The sequence below is a fragment of the Capsicum annuum genome, chromosome 9, assembly GCF_002878395.1.
Source record: "Capsicum annuum cultivar UCD-10X-F1 chromosome 9, UCD10Xv1.1, whole genome shotgun sequence".
In the NCBI taxonomy this organism is placed as follows: domain Eukaryota; kingdom Viridiplantae; phylum Streptophyta; class Magnoliopsida; order Solanales; family Solanaceae; genus Capsicum; species Capsicum annuum.
Window position 1 is genome coordinate 213,249,349 of NC_061119.1, and position 15,900 is coordinate 213,265,248.

A 15,900-nucleotide genomic window follows, 5' to 3' on the forward strand; every position below is an offset into this window, starting at 1 on the left:
CGGCATGCACATTCGACGCTCGAACATTGCTAGGTTTATCAAGAAAGAAATTAATGGACAACTTGGTGCACTAAAGCTTCTGCTATGCGCAGTCCGGTGCACTGACACTCTCGCTATATATAGAGTTTTGGAAAGAGTCCCACCACAAGAGCGTATTGCACGCAGCCTTACCTTGCATTATGCCATCAAATTTACTAGTTACACTAAGGCTCTCTTCAATCAACAAAGAAACTCAAATATAAAAAAAATAAACTGGCAAAACATCAAATACACTCAACGTTATTTTACAAACCACATTTAAAATGAAGCCCTTGCGGTCTCTCTAGCTCCGCCCTTGCTCTGGGGCTGACCTAGGTTCAAATTGCTGGTGCTCTGGCATTCGTTAAACTCGATTCAAAATAGATATAATTATATAAAAACTACATAAAAATTGATATAAGATGAAAAAAGCACCCTCGAAACTAAAATGATAACTGGGTGCTTTAATTTCCATGCAAACTCTTAAAACTTTGGATGCCAATACATGTGTTCCAACCTTTTGAATACTCACGATGCCTAAATCCTGAATCCGCCACTGTCATTGCTATATCAAAGCCTCATCACAATCATTAGTGAATGTGGCCCTACCTAGCCACCCTAGCCAATATAAAAAAAACATAGTTCGGTGGACTAAAGTATCCGCTATTTGCATGGTTCAGGAAAGAGTCCCATATATATGCAGCCTTACCTTGTATTTCTGTCATACACCGATTTTTGAGGCTTGAATTCGTTAGGGCCTTCTGGTCAGGTGACTTGTCATATATTTAGATAAAAGAAAAAGAAGTTAAAAAAGTGCTTGTCATGTGGGGTCAGTTAAACTAGTTATGGATTTGTGGCTAAGGTAATCAGATTAGATTTCTTTGATTTTTGAGCATATAACATATGATAACTTGAGGCTCACATTAATGCTCCATCTATATTTCTCTTCCATTCTTTGCACCACAAAAAAATAAAAATAAAAAAAGTTTCTTACTAACAAAATCACTAAAGAAATGACACTACTTCAACCTCCATGTTCTCCTACTCTAACATTTCATCAGTATTGTACTTCACAACCCAAAGCAGGTTAGTTTAAACTTTATTTCTGTCCGAATTTACGTGGCACAATTGGAATTTCGAAAGTTAACTAAGTTTTTCTTTATACGCCTTTTAAATATTTTAGGTTAGTTTCAATTTTGTTTTAAAAACAATGTCTCTTTTCCTGTTTAGCAAAATTTTAATTTTAATTTTAATTTCTATGCGACATGTCTAATACCACAAGATTAAAGAGCAGTTTGGGATATATTTGGTATATCCCCTCAAAATATAAAGTTGCTTGACATGCTCCAACTTTACAGGATGCTATTACTCCCCTAACTCCTCAATTTTAACGTATTTTTATCATCCTTTTGTGCTGACGTGACATTTTATTACATAAAATAGGGCTCATGTCAAAAGTTGTTGACTAAAGATGCCACGTTAGTTAAAAAGGAGATAAAAATTTCAAGGGTAATAGGTTTCGGTGTCTTACAAATTTGGTCATAGTTGAAAGGGGTACTAGATGCTTTACTCTTTTTAAAATTTTGTATCAAAGTCAAAATAGAACAAACAAATTAAAATGGAGGGAGTAATACTTTTTATATAATTTTTAAATATATATTATTTTGTTTTTGCTGCTGATTTTTATGTTTTGCTTGTTATTTTCAGGATTATATGTAGCTGAGAAGTCTTTTATTCAGTCTACTTTTAGTGGTTCTTGTTTTTTGTCTCAAAGACATGTGAAAGCTTTGAACTTTTCATATACCTGTTCAAGTTTGAGCTCATTTACAGCTAAAGCTACTTCAAATGGAGGTAATACAATTTAAGTATTAGTTAAATGTATGTTCTTGCTCGAGCTTTTATATGAGATGGTCGTACGATTCAATATGGTATCAGAGCAGACAAAGGTCGTAAGTTGTAATGTCACATCATACATAAAGCAAAAAGTATTGTCATGTGTTTGGTCCATGAAAATGAATCAAGTTCATGTGTGACATGGCGTGTTGAGGCCAGTGGCGGAGCCAGAATGAACACATAAAGTAACCAAAGAGAGTTCAACATCTAGTATATGTACGTAATAATAATTTTAACCATGTATAAACAATGTAATTTTTGACAAAGGGGATTCGGATAAATCTATTAAGTAATTAAAAGTGTATTTTCTCTAACAACTTAAGCTTTTAGACGAAGCTGTTGCATACATAAGCTGTATAGTGTTGTCCTTTTGTACTCACTCGTGCTGTCGGTATATGCTTGTATTCTGCTACTTTGTTTTGTTAAGTTCACTTTGAATTTCTATTCGAATTGAATTTGTCTGCGTTTTTGCTTCAAATGTTGAAGTTGGGATAATTAGAACATTATTTTTCAGCTATCCCGACTCTAAAATTTGCCTAACCTCCCTAAAACGGTGTCACAATATAACAACAATATACCCAGTGTGATCTCATGAGTGGAGTCTAGGGATGTGGGGAGTACGCGGACCTTACCAATACCTTTGGTGGGCTAGTGAGGTTGTTTCCACTAGACCCTCGGCTCAAGAAAAGTACTTTACAAAACAGATTTGAATGAAACGGTCCCACAACGAGGCTTGAATTCTCTGCTATCACTTAACATATGCAGAAGTTTCAGTTTTATAACTAATGAAGTGGATATCTTCATAAGTTAAGATAAAGGGTCAGGCATGGTGGGATAGGAGCATCCAGTCGGCAGTCTTTTCCGGCTCGACCAAGAAGTTTTATGTCCTCCGGAAGAAGATGTGCCCGGGGACTTAAAAAAGTAGAGAATTTTGGCCACATACATTATGGACTGTCGACTTTTTCTCCGTTAGAAAGAGTTTAAAAAATTGATATGGAGGGGTTGCATCCATTTCTTCTGCTTCTCTCAAAAGCTACATGCTGAGAGACATCTTGTCTGTGTCCTAATAACGTGCACTCTTAAACACCAAAATCATCAGCATCTTATGAATCTCATCACGCATGCGGTTTTTATGAAGTATTTGTCTTTGTGTTTTTATGCTTGAATAGAAGTTTTTTTTTAACTGTACTTCTGATTATGGTTGAGTAGTTCTTGGCTTCGAAAAGTCTCCAAATACATGGAAATGACGCTCTTTATTCCTTTGAAATTTCCTCCTTTCCACATGTTTTCGTACATCGTTCAGTTTACATTGCTTCTCGTTGAGATCTTGTCTTAATATACCTAAACAGAGTCTGTAAATTGCAGCTTGTACTCCTTCGGTGTCAGGTCAAACAGCGGAGTCTGAAGTACTTAAAGCTCTATCCCAAATAATTGATCCTGATTTTGGGACCGACATAGTCTCTTGCGGATTTGTGAAGGACCTCGTGGTTGATGACAATTCGGGAGAGGTGTTAAAACCAGTACATTCTGACCTTAACAGAATATTTGAGAAATATTCTCCTAATCCAATCTATTGGAATTTCAGGTGTCGTTTCGGTTAGAGCTTACTACACCAGCATGTCCAATCAAGGACATGGTAAATGAAACACAACTACCACTATTTGATCAAGAATTGTTGTGTATATGAAGTGGTACATCAATTTAGTTTTCTTAGTTTCCTTTTCACTGTATGTTGTTGGCTTATTACTCCCTCTGTCCAAATTTATGTAGCTCTCTTTTATTTTTAGTCCGTCCCAGAAAAAATGTCACCTTTCTATAATTGGAAACGATTTTAACTTCAAAATTCCTCGTTTACTCTTAAGGAAATGGTCAAAGAGTGTTTTAGACCACAAATTTAAGAGGTCTTTCTTTTTTTTTCCCTTAAACTTTGTGCCAAGCCAAACGGTGCCACATAAATTGGGACGGAGGGAGTATATATTAGGGAACATGAGATCTGGACATTCTTGTTAATTCCTTTACAATTCACCCTCTTCGGTATCATGTGAGGGTGGTCTTAAGGGTCATCCGAGTATGATAGGACTACAAATCTGACTTTCTATTTTTGGATATAGTTTGAGCAGAAGGCTAACGAGGTGGTTGCTGCACTTCCTTGGGTAAAAAAGGTTAATGTCACAATGTCAGCTCAACCAGCAAAACCTATCTATGCTGGACAGCTTCCTGCCGGACTACAAACAATCTCCAACATAATCGCTGTTTCTAGTTGCAAGGTGAAGAATGCCTCAATCTTCGATTCCTATGCTTTTTAACTTTTCTTGTAGTATGTACCGAAGGTCTATTCCTGTCTTCAAGAGCAAATTAAAAAATTAAAGGTCTTCTTCTAAAGGCAATTTTTGAAGACTCGTTATAACCGCAACATTTAAATACGTTAGCTGGTGAATAATTGCTTGTGCATGTCTTGATATTATTGCTTTCCGTAATTCTTGTTTTTCCAAACATTCACGGACTTGTTGCAAATTGCTTGTTTCCTTTGCTTCGTTAATATTAACCTCTTTAAACCGCAGGGAGGGGTTGGTAAATCAACTGTAGCTGTCAACCTAGCTTACACGTTGGCTGATATGGGAGCTAGAGTCGGTATATTTGACGCAGATGTATATGGTCCTAGTTTGCCAACTATGGTGTCCCCAGAAAATCGGATACTTGAAATGGTAATGGTCATTTCGTGTAGCAAAATAGTTTTTTCTTTTTTTTTCTACTGCATGTAAACTACTGATAGACTTTTGTAGAATGCAGAGAAAAGGACCATAATTCCGACGGAATACATGGGTGTTAAGTTGGTATCTTTTGGATTTGCTGGCCAAGGGCGTGCAATTATGCGAGGTCCCATGGTCTCGGGGGTGATCAACCAACTGCTGACTACTACGGAATGGTATGATATGCTTTGCATTTGACAAGAAATCAAGAACCATCAACCAATTTAAAATATTTCTTTGAAATTTATATTCCAGAGAAATTCGTCGACATTTGTTGAAATTTCCCACTCCAGAGAAATATATAGATTTCTTTTGCCAAACTTTCACTCGAAATATCTACTTGTTTCAACTTGTAATCGATCCAATCATTAAGTAACCTGGAATTCTGTAAGCAAAAGCTTATTGGCTGTCTTGAAGCAGATGGCTTATAATATCGATAAAGACAAGTATAGTACCTATTGCATTAATGAGTCGTCGTAAGATTCAAGCTTATTTAAGTAGGTTAGCACAAAATTTTAGCACATTGTCCTCGGTAGATCACTGCAAATGGTCTTGTCGAGGAAAACGTCTATGCTTTAAATTTTGCAATCTTGCGTTATTTGTTATCCTAAATGTAAGCAACTATGCAGGGGAGAATTAGACTATCTTGTTATTGACATGCCCCCTGGAACTGGTGATATTCAACTTACTCTATGCCAGGTTTGCTTAATAACAATACAACTAATGTATGCCGATATTTGTGAAATTCCTTGGTGAAAATAAAAGTTTTCCCTCGTTAGCATAATACTAATGTAATCTTCTTTGGCCGATTCAACTATCAGGTTGTTCCTTTGACTGCTGCAGTTATTGTTACGACACCTCAAAAGCTAGCATTTATAGATGTAGCGAAGGGTGTCCGTATGTTCTCAAAGCTTAAGGTCTGTTTCTTTTTGCTTGATCTGATATGTTTTTCCTTCCACTATGATTAGAATGTTGATTCTTCTTATCGAGCTGAAAAGATTGCTTGCTGCTTCATTAAACATTTCATACTTCAATGTACAGGTGCCTTGCGTTGCCGTAGTTGAGAACATGTGTCACTTCGATGCTGATGGAAAACGTTACTACCCCTTTGGAAGGGGTTCAGGGTCTCAGGTCTGGGTTTCTCTTAGGTTCTATTGACGTGTGCTTCTCCTTTCCCAAAGTTTACGAATTTACTTTTCCTTTATAACGCTAGTATGGTTTTAAGATCAAGATAGTCTATATATGTATTGAAGGGGAGTAGTCTATATATGTATTGAAGGGGAGCACTGGAGTAACTGGTAAAGTTGCTGCCACGTGATCAGAAGGTCACGGGTTCAAACCTTGGAAACAGCCTCTGCAGAAATGCTAATTGAGGCTGCATATAATACACCCTTGTGGTGGGACCCTTCCCTGGACCCTGCGCATAGCGGGAGTTGTAGTGCACCAGCCTGCTCTTCCTCTAATCGAAATCATCACTCCGTGAGAGCAATTTTCCTTGGGGTTGTTGAGATCGACATTATCATTAAACATGCAACTTAACCGTTGAAGAGTATGTTTATGTAAATCTCATTTGTATCTCTGCAGGTTGTCCAGCAATTTGGAATACCCCATCTATTTGATCTCCCTATTCAACCAGCTGTAAGTTGCAACTTCAGTAACCGTCAACTGATTCAAGTATTCGATTATTCACATTTAGCACTTATGTTCACACTAAATGTAGTTAAAATTTGCAATAGTCCAAATTAATAGTGTCAATCATCCATTATTATTTTAGTCGAAATTGTGAACATCATTGATCATTAATTCACTTCATCAATCTGTCATAAACTGTAAAGCTATCTGCTTCTGGAGATAGCGGAATGCCTGAAGTTGTGGCTGATCCTCAAGGTGAAGTTTCCAGAACGTTCCAAGAGTTAGGCGTGTGCGTAGTACAGCAGTGTGCCAAGATTCGTCAACAAGGTACATTTTAATATTTGTTTGTTTGTTCTATTCAAAGGTTGATGTATATACGTTGATTATGATTTCCTCTTTTTTTTTTCCCGTCGAGTACAGTATCAACTGCAGTGAGTTACGATAAATCTTTCAAGGCAATCAAGGTCAAAGTACCCGATTCTGATGAAGAATTTTATTTGCACCCTGCGACTGTAAGAAGAAATGATCGGTCAGCCCAAAGCGTGGTATGCAATCAAGTTCTTTAATACAAGTTATTTTTTCCAGCTTGAAATTTGTTCCCTTTTCGCGTAGTTTTTTGAGATATCAAAAATCAACTAGAAGTACATACGCAACTTCTTCTCGCTATGCCTTCTCTTTGATGCCACTGCTGTGAAACGTTAAACCTATAACGTCTCTTCTTGTTCATCGACTTTTAGTACTTTTCATTTTTATTTTGTATAATGTTGGTCGTAGATGAGCTTATCTGGAGCCTACATGATTAGTGAAGATTCATATAGTCGACCCGAACTTGACAACTTTCTTGGGATTGAGGCGTAGTTGTAATGTCTAGGGAGGTAAAATCGTAGCTCTAGAAAACCTTAAGTATCTAACTCTAAACTTCTCAAAGAAACTTTGGTAGACTTTAACTATTGATGATGCAAAGCGTTAGGGTAGGTTGTCTACACACGCCCCTTGGGATGCGGTCCTTTCCTGGATCTTGCTAATGTGGGATGCTTTGTGCACCGGGTTGCCTTTTTGTTTTACGTATTCTGGATTTTGACTTCTTTTTGGTTCAGGATGAATGGACGGGTGAACAGAAACTACAATATACTGATATCCCAGACGACATTGAACCTGAAGAGATTCGGCCTTTGGGAAACTACGCTGTGGAAATAACGTGGCCAGACGGATTTAACCAGGTCTTTTCACACCCCTATTTCGACTACACAATCATTCATCGCGCTCAGTTAAGTCGCTTAACTAATTGTACTCATCTGGTTTATACAAGTTAAATAAAGTGGAGTATACTAGTATTTAGGTACTGTCGCGGTAAGATAGTGCCAAAATGAGACAACAATAAGAACAACGACAATAACATACTCAGTGTAATCCCACAAGTAGGGTCTGGGCCCTACATTGTGAACTAAAGGGTACCAAAATGACTTGATCAAAAAGCTAAGTTTTTTTCGGTTTTACATTTTTGTTGTTGCAGATTGCTCCTTACGATCAGCTACAAATGATGGAGCGCTTGGTCGAAGTACCTCAACTTACTCATGCATAGGTAAATGACCGCGATGTAGTTGAGGGCGCGACTTTAAGGGCGTGTTTGGTATGACGGAAAATGTTTACAAGAAAATAATTCATTGGTATTTGGTTGCCAAAATATATTTTCTTAGCTTCCATGACACCAAATATACACTCAAAATACATTTCTTAGCTTAATTATTTGCATGAATCTTTTCGATTTAATTTTCGTTCATTTGTAGGGATGAAATAAAGTCCAAATTCAGATATAAATGCAAGTTTGGAGCTACAAGGATCTCAATGATGTTCCATTTTAAGTATCGTCCTGGTCTGCTGCACTGCCTCGCCCTATTGTCATCCCTAATTTTAACTACATGTAGATAGTAATATTCACTACCTTTTGTACAACATGCTCCAATGCTTGTACCTTCAACTAAAAAAAAAAGGTGATCAAATGAATTTAAGGGTCCAATCAAACCTTAAATTTATTCAAAATAAATTGGTACTACTATTAGCAAACTAATCTAGATTCACGCTGCATAAAGCCTATTAAAGAAAGGAAAAACTCCCTTTCTCGTGATTTCTCCGTTCTTAAAGTTTGAATCGTGGACATCTGGTTAAGGCCTATTGCTGTCAGCATGGAATCTCAATCGTCCCACCGCATTGAATAGGTGGTAAATACAACACATTTTTGTCACCTTCTCCTCCAATCATCTTAGAAGCTCCAAAATTAAAAACAAAAGAAGTCAAAAAAACATGAATTTAACCAAAAAATACTAGTATTTTTTTATTTTTTAATAATGAACTAGTCAAACGTTGGGCTATTGTTTGACCACTTTCTAGAATAAATAAATGTCATTTATGTTTGTAATAAGTCTTCATCTAGAAGAATTAGATAGGTAGGTATGAAATTTAACTAAGCTTAATGGCCTATGAGTCATTAGGTGGTTGCTTAATCAGCGCAGAGGCAGAGTCAGACTTTCAATTAAGGAAATTTAATATTTAAAGAAAATCTAGTTGAAGAGGGTTCAGTGCCTACTACAAATACACAAAAACTAATTTTAATCATATATAAATAATATATATTTCCGTCGAAGGGAGTTCGGATAAAGCCCCTAGTCAAAGACCGACTCCGCCCCTGCCAGAGAGTACGCGATGTAGCGAATGGATAATTGTTTTTTCCTTAATAGAGGTCTCGGTTTCTAACTTTAGATATAAAAAAGTTCTTTATAGGAAGTGCTTTTCTCAGCAAAGCCTTACACCCCACAAATTTAGATTATCGAAGTGTCAATACGAATATCAAATGCCAAACTAAAAAAAATCATTAGATAACAACTCACTAAAAAAGATTTGGTGGAAACGTGACATAATTTGATTTTATATATATTTGCTAACAAAACAAAACATTTAGGAACATGCAAATACAATGAATTATGTACTATAAAACAAACAATAAAAAAGATGTATTTAGTTATCACTTTCACCAAATAACTTTGAATAGCCCATCAACATAGACAAAGTAGAATAAAACTAAAAGATAATGACCTTTTTTTCTTAAAATAGAAGAAGTTAATTTTGCTCATTAACACTGATTACAATAGAGCAATTTGGCTGGCCGTTATTATTTCATTTAATTTTACGATTCGCTCTTTAAATAGGTCGATCTTTAATTTTTGTTGTTAGAAATCAAACTTACGCCTATAGGTAGCGGCATATAATTTCTTTAAGGATGCAGAGCATAATTTGTGGGATATTGTTATGCATGAATATAAATTTATTCCTCGCGAAAAAGTTAATATTTATCTTAGGTCAAAAGTGCAAACGACCCTTATATTGTGGGTACAATCTTTTTTATTTTTTTTTTAATAGATTTTACATAAACAGACACCTCACCTTAACATATTTATATAAATCCCACCCTTATAAAGTAGTTTAAAAAAATTCAACTAATTATGTATCTTTATTAGATGTATCGGGAGCTAATTATGTATCGAGAGTGAGCCAAAAACAAAAAATGTATCAAAAGCTAATTTACAAAGGAAAAAATATATCTTCGTTGAATGTATTGGGAGCTAATTATGTATCTCGATAGACTCAAAATTAAAATTTTCAATAATTATTTAAATTGTCGAAATTTTCTGTAATTAAGATCTAATCTATCGAAATTTGTGTTGTTTATACTTTTTTTCTAGGTAAAAATCTCTTATTAATTCTTAATTCCTAACAAAACTTCAACTTAAAATATAACAAAAAATAATTTTTTGAGTTTTTTCTTTTTTTTTTTACTTGTAATATTTTCATATGTGAAGATCAATTATTTTACGCTAAAACTCTATATGCAACAAAATACAAACATGACACGATTAAATAACATGACAATTTTGTACCAAAAAGAATATGAATGATATCAAAGTGTAACAAATAAAACTAAATAGTTACAAACATCACATGCACAAATTTATACGTTTCCACTTTTTTTAAATTGGGAAGTGATTGTGATTTAAGCATTCACTTTAAGACTAAATAGTATTTTAGAAGTGTGCATAAAATCATATCTAAAATTTTATTAGTAAATGAGTAGAGATAACACTTCCAGTTTTCTAATACTTCCTCCGTTTCATTTTACTTGATTTTTATGTCAAAAGTAAGTGTTTCAATCAGAGGCAGAGCTAAGATTTCTGCTGAGGGATTCAAATCTAAAGAAAAACTCACCGAAGGTAGTTCAACATCTACAATATTAGATAGGTGTGTGCGTCTATATATATATATATATATATATATATAATTTTAATCATATATTAATAGTATAATTTTTCGTCGAATGGGGTCCGGATGAACCCTCTGTTACTAGGCTGGTTCCGCCTCTGATTTCAATTTACTTGTTCATGATTTTCGTATATCAAGAGAGTTTTATTACTTTTATTTTATACTAACCTTAGTATTAAATAGCTACATAAAATAGTACTAGTAGTCAAATTTAGAGTTCAAAATATTATTATAAGATTAATTTGGTAAAATATACCTCTAATTAAAGTTTTCTTACATGCTGTATCAAGTCAACAGAAAAAGAAAAGGGCAGTCCAGTGCACTAAAGCTACCGCTATGTGCAGTATCTGAAAAAAAACTTCACCATAAAAGTGTATTGTATGTAATTTTATCTCGTATTTCTGCGAGAGAAACCAAGTAAAATGAAACGAGAAAAGTATATTAGTATAAGTGTATCATATCATCTATAGCATGTCTATTCTGAATTTCTGATTTTTTTCTTTAAACACGTGAATATTTTTATTAATATATAGTTGATGATGATAAAGTCTAATCAAGAAGCTTTACTTGATCATACAAATAACTAACTAAATAATTTTTTAAGAGAAATTAATAAACAAAGAAGTATATATGCAGCATATTCAATTTTTTTTTCCAAGTCAATTTAACAGGATAAGATTGGGGTAGGCAAATGCTATACTTTTGTTGATTTTTTGCTTCATTGGTCCTACAAAAAACACCATCATTTATCATCTAGAAAAAAAGTCTCTTGCAATCAATGAGAGGCCACACATTTTTTATAATATTAATTTATCGGATCAGTTTGTGCCTACTTTAATTAAATTTTAAAAATTAAGTAATATTATAATTTATTTTTATTAAATTACAAAAAATTTCTATCCTTTCTATCAATTATCTAAATTTTTTTTTTTTTAACAGTCGGATACATCTATATTAAATTCATAAAATTTTGAATATATAGTTTTAATTATGTATCTTACTTTGATCTAATTAATGTATTATGTATCTCGATTAAATAGTTTTAAAAATGGATGTATCTTAATAATCAAAATTATGTATCCTGACGCTAATTATGTATCCGAAAAAAAATAGAGTAATTAGTTGTTACATTCTTAAATTCAAAATTATTTATTTCAACTTCAAAATTATGTATCTAAATACTAATTATTTATCCAAAAATTATAAAATAACAAATTACTTGTAATTTAGTAAAGAGTGAAGATACAAAGTAACGAGGAGTAAACTTATTGAGATTTATATAAAAAATAAAATATTTTCTGAGTAATGCATTACCTTTCACTCATGACAAGTACCGTAAATTATTTTATTAAGAATAAAATTTAAAAAATTACAATTAAATTATATCTTAGTATAAAAATACAATAGTTTCTTTAAAGTAAAATAAAAGATATGACACACAAATTTGGTCATCGAGAGTATCATATTCGTCATCTTTTATAACGTCATTTTCTGTTAAGACTATATTGGAAAATGGAAATTAATTGGAGTATTATATATTTCATCAGTTTCATGATGCAATTATTAATTTTTTTTACATGTTATGAGACTATAGTGATCAGTGTGTTGTTATTGTTGATTTTTAAATATGCAATGAGATAGCAATGACTATAAAAACTATATTATTGGGGACTTATAAGATATTAAAAATTAAATTATTTTAAAATTATACTAACAATAAATTTAATGTAATTTCACAAGTGTAATTTGAGGGTCTATCGAAAATAATCTCTCTACTTCTATGGAGGTAGCGGTATGAACTGTGTACATTTTATCCTCTTCAGATTCTACTTTGTGGGAATACACTAGGTTTGTTATTGTTGTTCACAAGTATAATCTGATATATATGTAAATCTTACTTCTACCTTTGTAAGAAAGAGATGTTTTTGCTAGATGACTCAAAAGAAAAGTTATTGAAGCAAGGTATCAAGAAAATATAATAATAAAATATTAAATAAAAAGTAAATGAAGCAAGAAATAATGGTATCAAGAAAATATAATAATAAAATAATAAATAAAAAGTAAATGAAGCAAGAAATAATAATACGTATTCAAGATAAGAGACTACATGATTACTAAATAACCCCCTACCATTCGAGCGATCACGTTCGTTTACTTACCGGAGCTCCACCCTATCTTCGATCTTCAAACTGTCTTATCCATAAACATGATCTAATTAGTAAGTTAAATTTGTGTCATATCCTGTCTAATAACTTCTTCCCCTCCCAAAGTACTTTTGCGGCCACCTATAGTGTTTTTAACTCCTTAACAGTTAACCTCTCAGACCTCCGTACTAGCACATCGCGCCTCCTCTTCATATGCCAATCAAACCACCTCAATCCCATATCCCTCCCAGCAAATGTCAATACAGTCATTCAAAAATCCTCATATTCGCTACCTCCATCTTCAAGACATGTGCGTATTTGAGTGGCTTGCACTTTAGCCCATACAAAAATGTTGATACCATTGTCACTATGTAAAGCTCTCCTTTAAGCCTACACGATACTTTCTTATCCGACTATGCCTCTAAAGCGAGTCTCCATTTCATTCTCCCTTCTTCAATACAATGTGTGACCAGATAATATCACATAATAAAATAAAACAAAAACATTTAAATATATAAGATATATATCTTGATTAATTACAAAAGACAAAAAGAAAATAAAGTTCTTATAATGGGACCCAAAAAAATAAATAAACCCTAATATGTCCAAAAGGTGGCTAACAACTTGAGCCTATAAAACACCAAACGAATCACTCTTTCTCTTCCTTGTTCAAACAAACAACCAAATTCTCCACAATGACTATTCTTTCATTCTTCTTTCCCTCATCGGAGTGTCGCCGGAAAACCCACCGGAAAACTGGATTCCGGCGACGATCTTTGACTATGATGAAACAACAGAAAACAAGATTTTACATTCTTAGACGTTGTATCATCATGCTCTTGTGTTGGCAAAGTCATTCTGTTGCTGACTAATCAGCTCGGTGCACTAAAACTTCTGCTATACATAGGGTCGTGAGAAGTATAGACCACGAGGGTCTGTAGTCTTACCTGATCCTTTTCTTGTGAATAAAAAATCAGTTCGATGCACTAAAATTTCTGTTATGCATGACGTTTGTAGAAGGATAGACCACGAGGGTCTATTATATCTAGTCTTACCTGATCCTTTTGCTTTGAATAGAAGGCAGCTCGATGCACTAAAATTTCTGCTATGCATGGGGGCGTGAGAAGTATAGACCACGAGGGTCTTTAGTCTTACCTGATCCTTTTCTTGTGAATAAAAAACCAGTTCGATGCACTAAAATTCCTGTTATACATGACGTTTGTAGAAGGATAGACCACGAGGGTCTATTATATCTAGTCTTACCTGATCCTTTTGCTTTGAATAGAAGGCAGTTCGATGCACTAAAACTTCTGTTATGCATGGGTCGTGAGAAGTATAGACCACGAGGTTCTATTATATGTAGAGGGTCTATAGGCTCAACTGATCCTTTTCTTGTGAATAGAAGGCAACTTGATGCACTAAAGTTTCTGTTATGCATGGCATTTGTAGAATGATAAACCATGAGGGTCTATTATATCTAGCCTTACCTGATCCTTTTATTGTGAATATTTGTGAAAAAAGAGATCTCAGATATGTTCTTTTTTTTGACAATTTCAAATGGGGAAATTTCTATTTCAGCTGGTGAAGACTTTGGAGTTATGAAGTCTACAAAATTGATCCCTTTTTTTTTGTGAGTACTTTGTGGTAAAAGAGACTTCAGATGCGTTCTTCAAAGCTCTATTCTATTCAATTGGTGTGATGAATTAAGCTCCCGCTATGCGCGGTCCGAAAAAGGGTTGCATCACTAGGCTTTATTATATGCAGTCGATCTTATCTTATATATATGTGTCTACAAGAGGTTGTTTTTTATAGCTTGAAATTCATGCATGATCTAGATTACGTGACAACAATTTTACAACTCGAACCCGTGACCTCTAGATCACGCGACAACAACTTTACCAGTTACATCAAACCTGCTGTTGAGGGGATGTGTGCAAAATTTGTATTCCAACGACGATAATTTTATCAAGAATTGAGATTTGTGGAATTTGGAACAGTGAGAAGAGTTGGAAAAAAGTCAATGTTTGCTTTTTTAATTTTGTAATTTTGTTTCTGTTTGATTTTATCATTGTTTATAATGATTAGAAGTGAAATTTCCAACACCAAGTAGTGTGTCTTACTTTTTCTAAGAAATATTTGTCACGAGCCGAGGGTCTGTTTGAAATAACTATTCTATTTGTCATCTGTAGGGATAAGGTTTGTTGTTATTACAGTGAATATTTAGTTGTGACACTAAGTTGAATATGTTGTTATTATAATAATATAATATTATAGTTTTGATTTCATTGGTTATCTAATCCTGAAGTATATTGCAATTTTAAGAGAAAGGCTAGTAGGAAAAGCAAGCAAGGAAGAGAAATATGAAAGAGTGATCAAGTTTGGTTTTGTTTTCATGTTCATTTTTTTTGGTCAAAGTTTTCATTTTACTTTACGTGTTTTGCATCTGTTACTCCAAATCGATTTTTTTAGAATAATTAGTTGCTTAATATTTAATTTATTGAAATGTTCAATTTCTTAATTATAATAAAAAATTGATACTTTAGTTATAAGAAGTGTATACTACTACTTCGTTTATGTCACTATTTAAAATCATGTGGTTTATAAAAGTTAAAAAGCATGTTTTGCATCTATTACTCCTAATTGATTTTCTAGAATAATTAGTTGTTTAATAGTTAATTTATTGAAATATATATTCAATTTCTTAATTATAATTAAAAAATTGACACTTAAATTATAAGAAGTGTATAATACTTTGTTTATGTCACTATTTAAAATCATGTGGTTTATAAAAGTTAAAAAGACAAAATTTCATTCATATTTTCAAACTTCTAGTTGCTTGCATCATTTTTTCAAAAAATCCTAACAAAAAGTTTGTTCAAGTTTGTCCTTAACTATATGTTCTTTTGTTTCACCAAGTTTGTCCTTAACTATATGTTCTTTTGTTTCACCAATAAAAGATATGATAAAATAATAAAAGTTCATTCATCCTTAACAACTTATCTCACGTTTGAGGATAAAAAAAATAATTCTTTTTTGATACGGAGCGCTAAAATCTCCTAAATAATTTTTTTAGATTATGAATTTGAATTATCGAATCAAATTGCAGGCAAGAATGATTAAAAATATTTGAGGACAGATAAAATGGTTTAAAA

General features: G+C 33.3%; 1 protein-coding gene across 2 annotated transcripts; it reads left to right on the forward strand.

The window, feature by feature from the left end:
- The first annotated feature begins 859 nt into the window (after nt 1–859).
- Nucleotides 860–8,357, forward strand: LOC107841041 (fe-S cluster assembly factor HCF101, chloroplastic). Of its 2 annotated transcripts, none has more exons than XM_016685049.2 (16): nt 860–1,104; nt 1,726–1,869; nt 3,277–3,419; nt 3,497–3,547; nt 4,023–4,178; nt 4,473–4,616; nt 4,695–4,837; nt 5,291–5,360; nt 5,483–5,578; nt 5,703–5,792; nt 6,246–6,299; nt 6,497–6,620; nt 6,714–6,838; nt 7,391–7,513; nt 7,807–7,875; nt 8,081–8,357. In XM_016685049.2, exons 1-15 carry the CDS (start codon nt 1,032–1,034, stop codon nt 7,873–7,875), a joined length of 1,605 nt encoding a protein of 534 aa, XP_016540535.1. In that variant the 5' UTR covers nt 860–1,031; the 3' UTR covers nt 8,081–8,357. The 2 variants fall into 2 exon arrangements, with proteins under 2 accessions (XP_016540535.1, XP_047252489.1); XM_047396533.1 differs by having other exon boundaries at nt 929–1,104; nt 7,391–7,560.
- The last annotated feature ends 7,543 nt before the right edge of the window (nt 8,358–15,900 follow it).

Excerpts from the sequence above, each read along its gene's own strand:
- LOC107841041 (XM_047396533.1), top strand. The coding sequence starts at position 1,032 with ATGACACTACTTCAACCTCCATGTTCTCCTACTCTAACATTTCATCAG. Across the intron at positions 4,617-4,694 it reads AAAATCGGATACTTGAAATG|AATGCAGAGAAAAGGACCAT; the intron begins GTAATGGTCATT and ends AGACTTTTGTAG. Across the intron at positions 6,621-6,713 it reads TGCCAAGATTCGTCAACAAG|TATCAACTGCAGTGAGTTAC; the intron begins GTACATTTTAAT and ends CGTCGAGTACAG.